Below are 12,220 nucleotides of genomic sequence, written 5' to 3' on the forward strand. Positions count from 1 at the left end.
GCAGCCCCAATGCCACTCAAACCAGTCCATGGGTCGCACCTCCCCGCAGACACAGCGCCACGGCAGCAACGGACGCCGCACAGCACCACACCAGTGTGAACAAGGTGTAATAGCTCACTTACCATGCTCTCCCAGTCAGACTGGGGGGCTGCTAGGAAAGAAATGGCCCTTGTGTAGCTAACCACTGCTTATATAGGGTTGGGCTGAGGGGGTGGGGAATTTACTAATCTGTTTAACTTTCTGCAGCCAGTTGATATGAAAAGAAAAAAATAATGTTTTTAACTGGAATACCACTTTAATAATTAAATGTATCTGATTCTTTTTTTAATGTTCACACATCAGATTTTCTATACGGAGATTCCACAGCTGCAGAGTCCTATTCTATTCAATGGGATTCTGGTGCGCTGTGTTATTTCAGCGCTTGATTTTTCTTGTGCGGAAAATTTGATTCCAGTGTCTGCAAAAAGAATGGACATGTCTGTTCTTTCTGTGTACTCCGCACAGAAACGCATTGCCGTCTATGGAGATGGTGCATTTTCTAATGCTCTTAGTGGCAGCATGTTATGCCGGCACCCGCAGTTTGCAGAATGTCTGCGGACATTCGGACATCTGAACATTGCAGAATGTCCGGCAGATATTCCCCAGACAGTGGGCGCTGGAAGAACATGCCAGTGCTTGGACCTCTCACAAAATGCGCTGTTTCGATAGATGGCAAGAAATTTATGAGAATTAACAAGTTAATTCTTTCTACGGTGACTGAAAGTTGAACATCCACGGCCGATGTTTCTAGTGCGGAAATTCTGCTGTGTGCACAGTGCAGCTGAATCCCATCAATCCCATCAAAACAATGGGACTCTGCTGCAACGGAAATTTTCTGCCGCATTCTGCTCAGCTAAGTTATCCAAGGAGCTAGTAGAAGTTCTTACATGTAATAGACCAGTGGTCTTCAACCTGCGGACCTCCAGATGTTGCAAATAGAGATGAGCGAACTTACAGTAAATTCGATTCGTCACTAACTTCTCGGCTCGGCAGTTGATGACTTTTCCTGCGTAAATTAGTTCAGCCTTCAGGTGCTCCGGTGGGCTGGAAAAGGTGGATACAGTCCTAGGAAAGAGTCTTCTAGGACTGTATCCACCTTTTCCAGCCCACCGGAGCACCTGAAAGCTGAACTAATTTATGCAGGAAAAGTCATCAACTGCCGAGCCGAGAAGTTTGTGACGAATCAAATTTACTGTAAGTTTGCTCATCTCTAGTTGCAAAACTACAACTCTCAGCATGCCCGGACAGCCAACGGCTGTCCGGGCATGCTGGGAGTTGTAGTTTTGCAACATCTGGAGGTCCGCAGGATGAAGACCACTGTAATAGACCATACCTTGCAATAACTTGTCTAGCGCAGTGCTTCCCATCCAGCTGTTGCAAAACTACAACTCCCAGCATGCCTGGACAGCCTTTGAAGTTGTAGTTTTGCAACAGCTGGAGGCGCCCTGGTTGCGTAACACTGATATAGAGACTATCCTCCAAGCATCCTCAGGGGGCTCTCTCCTTGTTCTCTTTCTTCTGTTAGGCAGATACCTTAATGCGAAATACGGAAAAGTGTCCTGATAGGATGATCCCTATAACTCCAGAGCTCTGAGAAGGCTCGAACTACATAGAGACGTGGGACGCTTTGTCATAACCAATTCAGTCTCCCAACAGATAGAAACACGAAGGAATCAATGTCACATCTTATCAATTGGCGCTGAAGATATACGATTACTTAATAAATGAAAATATATACACAACCATTGTAATGTAAGTAGCTGGGCTCTGCCATTAAGAAAATAAGGAACTTCTATCAGTAACTTTTACAGAGAATGATAACATATAGGCCCTCATTTACTTAGGAAATCGGGTTGTAAGTCTATGTTGCTTTCTTACCCGACTGCTTTTTTCCCCTGGTATTTATTATTATGTCGCATCCTGTTTGTCGCACGTGGGTTTTGTTGGTTTTGGTTTCCAACTCCTCTGAGTTGTCGGGAAAAAATCCACAACAATTCAACAAATTCGGGTTGGAAACCTTTATCCTCTTCAGGACACAGGGCGTATGGATACGCCCTGCATTCCGAGTCCTTAAGGATCGAGGGCGTATCCATACGCCCGTGGGAAATCCGGTCCCCACCGCTAGCCGGTTGGGGACCGGAGCCGGATGCCTGCTGAAATCATTCAGCAGGCACCCTGGCACATCGCCCAGGGGGGTCCTGAGACCCCCCATGTCGGCGATCGGAGAAAATCGCATGTCAATTCAGACATTCAATTTTCTCCAATTCCGGGCTGATCGGGTCTCTGGTGACCCAATCACCCGGAAAATAGGGCTGATCGGAGTTGTCAGCAACAGCCCAGATCAGCCTAAAGGATAGGAGTGAGGTCGCAAAGCTGCGATCTCCTCCTATCCCCTGCCATTACTCAGAACGGAGTTCTGACCAATGGCAGAGCAGGACAGGGGGTTGCCATGGCAACCCCCCGTTCTGCCCGCCCCTGGATTTCGAGGGGCTCTGGGAAGAAGATGGAGGCCGTACCTGCAGGAGAAGATGCCTGGGGACCTGGGATCTTCACTGGAGCCTGCTGGATCCTGATCAGGTAGGGAATCGACGGGGGGGGGGGGGGGGGGAATTGAAAGTGAAAGTAAATCGATCTTTACTGTGGCAACCACTAGGGGGGCCAAACTGCAACTCCCAGCATGCCCAGACAGCCAAAGGCTGTCTGGGCATGCTGGGAGTTGTAGTTTTGCAACATCTGGAGGGTCACAGTTTGGAGACCACTGTTACAGTGGTACCCAAACAGTAGCCCTCCAGATGTTGCCAAACTACAACTCTCAGCATGCCTTGACTGCCCAGGCATGTCCCCGACGCTCCATACGTCTCCGCTTCCCCGGGATCCTCGCTCTCTGCTCTCCGTCATCACGTCACTACGCACGCACGACACTCCTATTGGATGACGGGACGGCGTGCGCAGCGACGTGATGACGACGATCGAGAGCGCCGGCGATGGAGGGGATCGTGAAGAGGACGTGCCGGAGCCCCGAGGACAGGTAAGTGATCGTCAGCGGACCACACGGGGCACCGTAAACAGCTCTCCGGTTTTAGCTGAAGCAGTCTGCGCTGCCGGATAGCCGTTTATGCGATGGCCCCGACATACAAAAGCATCGTATGTTGATACTGCCTCTGAGAGACCATCGTATGTTGAAATGATCGTATGTCGGGGCCATCGTAGGTCGGGGGGGGGGGGGGGGGGTCACTGTATAGTGTTATCACAAATGTCACTGGCTTTAGCGTGCTTTTACGTGATTCACGTATTATTGGCCCTGATTTACTAAGAGTGTTGTGTTGGTTTCTTTGTGGGTTTTAATTCCCTACAATTTTTTTCCACGGTATTTACTAAGGTTTCCCTACATTTTCCTTTTTTTTTTTTTACACATGTTCTGATCTCCGTGGGGTTTTCCTCAGCTGAAATCCACATTTTCTGTGAAAACCTTAGTAAATATGTTTTTTTGCGAAAATGTCAGGAACACGCCCCTTTTTGTGACCATGATCCCTTTCCACAATGGTCACGCCCCTTTTACGGTTTTCTTGGCAAACCCGAAAAAGGGGCGTGACCATCGTGGAAAGGGGACGTGGTCACAAAAAGGGGGCGCGACAAAACATGTCGGTTTGCAATAGTAAATGAGGGCCATTATGTAGTCAAGTTGTGTAGGTCTGTCATTCTCTGTGTGGTGTTGTCTCCAGCTTCAGGGTTCCTCCCACTTTCCCAAGACAACGCATCTTCCTGGGAGTTGTAGTTTTAAAACAGCTGGTGGCTTTCCTGGCATGCTGGGAGTTGTAGTCTTGGGAGGCACCATGGTAGGGAAATCCTGGTCTGGGAGCCAGAGAAACAATGAACTAAAATACTACATTCTTATGAATAAACTAGAATTCCCATCGCCAACATTGACTGCATGTAAGAGCAAGCGAGAGACTACAAGTCCCAGCATGCTCCGGCAGCGTGCGCTTACAGTCCTCAATACGCTTGGCTGGGAGCTGTAGTTTCGCAACACGTCACCGTCTACACCAGTGGTCTTCAAACTGTGGCCCTCCAGCTGTTGCAAAACTACAACTCCCAGCATGCCCGGACAGCCAACGGCTGTCCGGGCATGCTGGGAATTGTAGTTTTGCAACAGCTGGAGGGCCACAGTTTGAAGACCACTGGTCTACACTACTGAACTCCGTAGAACTAAAAGTCAAGTTACAAGGCGCATTCTATATAAGTGCGGTGACGTCATCAGGCTCCTCCTGGGAGAGGCCGGGTGCTCACTGCGCATGCGTCCCTCTCACCTGCTCGCTGAATGACGTCACGAGCTTCCGCTTCCCGTGTGAGCGGTATGTACGATGGTGGCGGGCGCGCTGGTTGTTTCACAGGACTTGGTGGTTCTCTGCTGAGACTTGTAGTTTATTTAGTTAGTCAGGAGAGGCTTTTTTGCGTAATTTGGCAGCTAAAAGGGAAAGTTCACGTCCGTGCTTTGGTATAAGTTGTTGGCCTGGTTCACACAGACAGTGGGGGAGATTTATCAAAACCTGTGCAGAGGAAGTGTGGTGCAGTTGCCCATAGCAACCAATCAGATTGCTTCTTTCATTTTCCACAGGCCTCTAAAGAGGCCTGTGGAAAATGAAACAATCAATCTGATTGGTTGCTATGGGCAACTGCACCACTCTTACTCTGCACAGGTTTTGATAAATCTCCCCAAGTTTCTTTAAAATTTTGTCACATCTGGGACCTTTTTTTTTTTTTTTTTTTTAACTATAATAACCAGAGATGTCACGTGCTTGTGCTGTAGAGTGAATGTCAGTGATGTCATTGTATCACCCAGCTTGTGGCGGCCAGTGGATGACGTCACCTAAGGATAACGTGTGCAGCTCCGTCATGTGGTCCCGCAGAAACACTAGAAGGGGAATTTATCAATAGAGTCGATTTTTGTGCACTGGGAAACCTGCTGATCTATTGTGTGGTTTCCGCAGGTGCTGCGCAAAAGTAAATGGTAGGAAGCCCCCGGAGAGTGCGTTTTATATATATATATATATATATATATATATGCTCATACATTGTTCTGCCATCTGCGCAAAAATGTGTGCAAGACCTCTTTTGTGGAAGTACTAAATTTAGCGCACCAACCTGCGCGTCTGTTAACCGTGCCCCCTGGAATTGCAGAATGGAAGAGAATGATGAGGCCAGAAATAGAACACAAAGTTAGGCGGCTTTCACACTGCCGTGGCGCCCAGTCAAGAACGGCCTCAAACTTTATTTATTTTTTAGTTTGGCAGCCTTCATTTTGAAGCGGCGCAACGGGCAACAGCGGGTCATGGGGTCCGTCAGGCGCCACTGTTTCTCAGCGGGAGACAAAGACGGCGCAAGCTGTATTTTTTCTCCCGTGGCCCCAACGGCCGTCACACTACCGGACCCACAGTGTCTTTTGTGCTGCAGACCCGCCGCTGAAGGACCCCTACATGGTGGCTGTACGTGTGCCTGCTCGGAACGGAAATATGCCGCTACGAGCAGATGCACTATGATGTGCGAGTCGCAGCGCGCATGCACAGTATACTCGCACATTGCGGCAGCGCTCGGCCTAAGCTCATGGAGCAGGGGGAGTGGCCACGATGTGCGAGAGTACACCACGCATGCACGGCGACTCGCACATCACCGCAGTGTGCCTGCTTCCTGCGGCGTATTGCCACTCCGAGCAGGCACACGTAAAGCCACCATGTAGGGGTCCTTCAGCGGCGGATCTGCAGCACAAAAGACACTGTGGGCAGCACGCAGACATGCCACGGACAATGGAGCATTGGCAGAACATTCCAGCGCTAGAACCGATCAGAAATGCGCTGCTTCATAGACCGCATTGGATCTCTGAGCAGAATCCGAAAAATTGAACGTGTTCAATGTTTTTGTGGACACCGGAATCAGGATTTTTGCAGCAGATGTTGCTGCTGTGGAAGTTCTGCTCTGTGAACAGAGCAGCAGAATCCCATCAAAATCAATGGGACTATGCTGCTGCGGAATGTCCTTGTAAAATATTTATGCAGAATTCTGCATGGAAATTGTCGTGTGAACATCCCATTGCACAGTCTGCTGCAGAATTTCTGCAGCAGCAGATCTGTAGAAGATTCCCGAGAGCCAAACATTCCTAAAAGGGGTACTCCGGCGTTAAACATCTCATCCCCTATCAAAAGGATAGGGGATAAAGTGTTAGATCACAGGGACCCCCGCGACTCTCCTGCAGCACCCCCCCCATTTTTCTGCTGCACAGAGTGAGGATCGCTCTGAGGCTGATGATGGACGGCGCAGGGGATGGAGTATCGTGACGTCTCGGCTCCGCCTCCTCGTGGCATCACTCCCCACCCCCTCACTGCAAGTCTATGGAAAGGGGCTGGATAGACTTGTATTGAGGGGGCAGGGTGTGACATCACAAGGGGGCAGAGCCGTGACATCACAATACTCCATCCTCTGCACCGCCCATCATCAGCTTCAGAGTGATCCTTGCTCTGTGCAGCTGGAAAACGGGGGTGTGCTGCAGGAGAGATTGCGGGGGTCCTGCAATGTAACATTTTATCCCCTATCCTTTTGATAGGGGATAAGATGTTTAGCGCCGTAGTACCCCTTAATAAAACAAACCACGAATGCCTAAGGATTCTTTCACACTGCTGCAGAGCACTATCAGCGGTAGTTCCGTTGTGAAATGATGAGAGTTTAGCAGGAGCGGGAGCCTAACGTGACAGAGCATAGTGGCAGTGTGAACCTATCCTTAGACAGTGTTCTCCAACCAGGGTGCCTCCAGACTTTGCAAAACTACAACTCCTACCGTGTTTCCCCTAAAATACACCCTACCCCGAAAATAGGCCCTAGCTGTATTATCGGGGTGGGCTGCAATATAAGCCCTACCCTGAAAATAAGACCTAGGCCAGTGGTCTTCAACCTGCGGACCTCCAGATGTTGCAAAACTACAACTCCCAGCATGCCCGGACAGCCAACGGCTGTCCGGGCATGCTGGGAGTTGTAGTTTTGCAACAGCTGCAGGTCCGCAGGTTGAAGACCACTGACCTAGGCAATGCCCGGGCTGCAAATATTAAAAACAAACTTAAACTTACCTTCGTCCTCCGTTCCCCGTTGTTAAGGCACCGGCCGGCCGGCTTCTTACATGACAGTCGGCTCAGCCTATCATCGGCCGAGGCGGGACATCGCTGCGGCCGGTGATAGGCTGAAGGCTCTGTGACGTCCCAACACCAGGAAGCAGCGATAACAGCGGAGGGACCATGAGGCCGGTGCCTTAGCAACGGGGGACCGGAGGACTAAGGTACGGTAAGTTAAAGTTTGTTTTGTAATACCCTACTTGAAGCCCGGGCACAGGAATAGATACAGCGCAGCGGCCGATCAATATTTAGGGGGGAGAGAAGCTACGCTTGCGGGTGACAAACAATTATTACCCCGATGTGGGGTGCTGGGCTGATAAACCGGCGGGGGGGGGGGATGGGCTTCAGAGCTGCGCCCATCACATAATAATAATTGGGGGGGGGGGGGGGTATGTAAATACCGTGGAACCGCCATGTTGATTAATGTGCATACCGTACTGTAAATATGTAAGCCCTACCCTGAAAATAAGCCCTAGTGTGTTTTTTGTGGCTAAAAGTAATATAAGACCCAGTCCTATTTTCGGAGAAACACGGTAGCATGCCAGGACAGCCTTTGGTAAAAAACGCCAAGTGTAATGCCAGCAGTAGGCTATAATGTAGTGTAGTCACTCCAGTATATATCTTATGCTGGTTTTATTAAAGGGGTACTCTGGGGAAATAAACGTATCCCCTGTTTTGACCACAATCTCCAGAAAGGGCCCGACCCTCGCCTCTGAACTCACTATTTACTATTTAGCTGCTTTTCCCCCTGAACGTTCCAGCCCCCTCTAGTGATGGCCCACTCAGCCGATGCTCGTCTCTGAAGGAGGGGGGACTGGTGAATAAAGCGGTGTGTCGGGCTCAGTGGTTGGACAACCCCCGAGATCAGTCACTTATGGTATAAGGTTATTTTCCCTGGCGTCTTTGGTAATGTTTCCCTTGCATTTTTATTTGTCATTCCTTTATTAAACCCACATGGCATTTAACTTTTTTTGTCTTTCCATAGAAGTCTATAGGAGAAACGCTGCGACAAATGTTATGATATTTGCAAATCGAGACATGTATATGAAGCAAAAACGGCCCAAATAGTGTGCAAAAAGGCTTTCAAAACAGACAATTTTTGACCTGTAAACAAATGATTGAACAATCTTGCATTTAAAGGGGTACTCCACTGAGAAACATTTTTTTTTAAATCCACTGGTGCCAGAAAGTTTAACAGATTTGTAAATTACTTCTATTAAAAAATCTTAATCCTTCCAGTATTTATCAGCTGCTGTATGATCCACAGGAAGTTCTTTTTATTTTGAATTTCTTTTCTGTCTGAGCAAAATGCTCTCTGCTGACTCCTCTGTCCATGTCAAGAACTGTCCAGAGCAGGAGAGGTTTTCTATGGGGATTTTCGCCTACTCTGGACAGTTCCTAAAATGGACAGTGGTGTCAGCAGAGAGCACTGTGGTCAGGCAGAAAGGAAATTCAAAAAGAAAAGAACTTCCTGTGAATCATACAGCAGCTGATAAGTACTGGAAGGATTAAGATTTTTTAATAGAAGTAATTTACAAATCTGTTTAACTTTCTGGCACCAGTTGATTAAAAAAAATGTTTTCCAGTGGAGTACCCCTTTTAATTTTGTATTTTTATGACTTGTATATTTTGTTTGTCTTGCCCCCCTCCCCCATAGCATTGCTGACTTGGGTTCATTTACAGATAGAGTGAAGATCTGAAGATGACATCTGAAGGATTGACACATCCTGCTAATGGAAATACCATTGTGAGTGTTCTGTAATACATTTACTCAGTGTTATTATCACGTGAAGCCCGATTGCTGACCTGGGGGTGGGGGGAGAGATATGACCCTCCTGTGTCTGGTGTGTGCCCATCGGCGAAGGCAAGTTTATAAGCCATAGCTGGTTTCTTTGGATGAAGGGGTCTGTCAATCATGCCGAGGGGGTGTCACTGCAGCTGGAGCGATAGGACCTGGTAAGTATAGCTCCCCACCCAGGAGACTACTTACAGGGCAGCCGGACGGTGGGACTGTAACTTCATATCCTCACCATCCCTGCAGGCAAAATCTTCCTCCGGGGATGTTGAGGATAAAGATTTGACCATATATAATGCATTGCCAAGCATTATATATGGTGAAATCTACCGCTTGGTTCCCTTCAATGTACTCCTGAAGGAACCCACCTATATGATATTAGAAAATTCTGTTTAAGGGGGTACTCCACTGGAAAACATTTTTATAATCAACTGGTGCCAGAAAGTTAAACAGATTTGTAAATTACTTCTATTAAAAATCTTACTCCTTCCAGTACTTATCAGCTGCTGTATGATCCACAGTAAGTTCTTTTCTTTTTGAATTTCCTTTCTGCCTGACCACAGTGCTCTCTGCTGACACCTCTGTCCATTTTAGGAACGGTTCAGGGAAGCATATGTTTGCTATGGGGATTTTCTCCTACTCTATTGAACATTCTGGCACCAGTGGATTAAAAGAAAAATGCTTTCCAGCGGAGTACCCCTTTAAGTAGGTCCCTAAGAGAAAACTGTTCCAAGTGGTTTGGAATAATATTGTTTCTCCCTCTCAAGTAACTTAAGCTTCTTCCCAAATCCTTTTAGAGTCGAATTTGTCCCTTTGGAATGGGACTGAAGCTAGAAATGCTCCAACTTTTCCAAGGGCAATATCGACCATTTACGGGGCAACCATGTCAGTCCTGTAATTCAAAGAGTATGGTGAGTGCTGACTCATGAGTTCTGATTTTCCATAATTTGCTCCCTTACTTTTTTAAATTTTTTTTAATTTAATTATATGTAGTTGAACATGTCAATGTATTTAACATGCAGGAGGCTTTCTTCTATAAGAGACACACAAAGATGGGATTTCGTAATGCCATCCACATAACAGAGGAGGACAGCCGGTACAGTATATGACAATATTTATTTTGGGGAGAAGCTTGGATATATTAAAATTATTCAAAAGAGGTTAAAATGTTTTTTTTCCCCAGCTTTGAACATTGAGCATAGGTTATCGGCATATGAATATTGAGAATTATTAGGAGAATGAAGGGACTGCAGTATTCACTCGAGCACTGCATACACCAGTGTTTTCCAACCAAGGTGCCTCCAGCTGTTGCAAAACTACAACTCCCAGCATGCCTGGACAGCCAACGGCTGTCCAGGCATGCTGGGAGTTGTAGTTTTGCCACAGCTGGAGGCACCTTGGTTTGGATCTGCTGGCATACACTGTAGTACCCAACATGCATGTGTCTGGTTCTGCAGCTCAGCTCTTTAGTTTAGCTGTAGTACTCCGACATAGACTCATAGGGGGACATGTATCAAAGATTTTACCCCTGTTTTGTGTGTATTTTTTTTGCGCAAAATTTTGCGCAAGCCCTTTTTTTGCGCATTTTTTTTTGTGTACGTTTTGGTAGAGCATGTCCTGCAGATGTGGCCGAATCAGGGTACCTTGGAGTGACAACTATAGTACGCATGGATTTATTAACTGCGTACTTTTCCTTTCGCCGCAAGAGCTGTTTTTTTTTTCCGCAAATATAAGCCATCTTGGACTTAACGTAGCGAGATGCTCTAAATCATCGATTCTATTTTCCAAAGAGTGGATTGAGGAGATTACTACATTTACCCGCAATTTATGAAGCTCATTGCGCTTGATTGATAAATTTAGCGCTTCTGCACATAATTTTGAATTTGGGAAAAGGGGTGAACTGCTTCTACCATACACAAATAATGATACATGTCCCCCATAGGGCTGAGCTGTCGTACCCAAAGATACTTGAAGCAGCGCTGTAGTACACAGACGTGTGGAGTAGAGATGAGCGAACTTACAGTAAATTCGATTCGTCACGAACTTCTCGGCTCGGCAGTTGATGACTTATCCTGCAGAAATGAGTTCAGCTTTCTGGTGGGCTGGAAAAGGTGGATACAGTCCTAGGAAAAGAGTCTCCTAGGACTGTATCCACCTTTTCCAGCCCACCGGAGCACCTGAAAGCTGAACTAATTTATGCAGGAAAAGTCATCAACTGCCGAGCCGAGAAGTTTGTGACGAATCGAATTTACTGTAAATTCGCTCATCTCTAGTGTGGAGCTAAGATTTAGTATACAGACACATGGGGATGAGCGTCAAAGTCAGACACAACCCATGGACAAGGGTGTGAAACCCCTTTTGTAATGTTGTGCAAATTCTTTAAGATTTGTAGGTGTTGTCAAGTAATTTTTTATTTTTTTAATTTAGTTTTTTATACACAAAACCATGTTTTCCCATGATATTGTAGTTTATTCACTTGAATTGCAGTGAGCTACAATACCAGATCCGTGAACAGACATGGTGCAGTTGTTTTTTAAAAGAAACAAGAAAACAAATCCTTTTTTTCCCTCATCCTGGACGACCACTCTAAAATACCATACAGGCAGATAAGCAACTATTCTTTTAGTAATTATATAAATGGTTATTGTTGTTTCAAACAAATTCCTTACATGTCATAGCCTGGGTGATTCCAAACATACTTGTAAATCACTCCATTGACCAATTATGAGTCCTAACCCAGAAAAAGTCTCAGCCCCTAGGTGTCTCCCTTCCCTGTAGTCTGCCATCCTCTGCTTGTTGTTAAAGGAGTACCCTGGTGGAAACTTTTATTTATTTATTTATTTATTTATTTATTTATTTTTTTTAAATCAACTGGTGCCAGAAAGTTAAACAGATTTGTAAATTACTTCTATTAAAAAAATCTTAATCCTTCCAGTACTTATTAGCTGCTGAATACAACAGAAGAAATTATTTTCTTTTTGGAACACAGTGCTCTCTGCTGACGTCTACTGTTCAGAGTAGGAGAAAATCCCCATAGCAAACATATCCTGATCTAGACAGTTCCTAAAATGGACAGAGATGTCAGCAGAGAGCACTGTGTTCCAAAAAGAAAATAATTTCCTCTGTAGTATTCAGTAGCTTTTAAGTACTGGAAGGATTAAGATTTTTTATTGGAAGTAATTTACAAATCTGTTTAACTTTCTGGCACCAGTTGATTAAAAATGTTTTTTTT

General features: G+C 46.3%; 1 protein-coding gene across 7 annotated transcripts in view; it reads left to right on the forward strand.

The window, feature by feature from the left end:
- The first annotated feature begins 2,531 nt into the window (after positions 1–2,531).
- Positions 2,532–12,220, forward strand: part of GPAT2 (glycerol-3-phosphate acyltransferase 2, mitochondrial) — a 60,607-nt gene continuing 50,918 nt past the window's right edge. The window contains exons 1-4 of one of the 7 annotated variants that reach the window (XM_056571368.1): positions 2,532–2,616; positions 8,877–8,940; positions 9,786–9,899; positions 10,011–10,084. In XM_056571368.1, coding sequence (XP_056427343.1) covers positions 8,896–8,940; positions 9,786–9,899; positions 10,011–10,084 — 233 coding nt within the window. In that variant the 5' untranslated portion in view covers positions 2,532–2,616; positions 8,877–8,895. Of the gene's footprint in view, positions 2,617–4,245; positions 4,392–4,415; positions 4,535–5,023; positions 5,048–8,876; positions 8,941–9,785; positions 9,900–10,010; positions 10,085–12,220 lie in introns of those variants that run through there. The other 6 variants (XM_056571373.1, XM_056571367.1, XM_056571372.1 and 3 more) reach the window with 6 other exon arrangements.

Source organism: Hyla sarda, chromosome 4, assembly GCF_029499605.1.
Source record: "Hyla sarda isolate aHylSar1 chromosome 4, aHylSar1.hap1, whole genome shotgun sequence".
In the NCBI taxonomy this organism is placed as follows: domain Eukaryota; kingdom Metazoa; phylum Chordata; class Amphibia; order Anura; family Hylidae; genus Hyla; species Hyla sarda.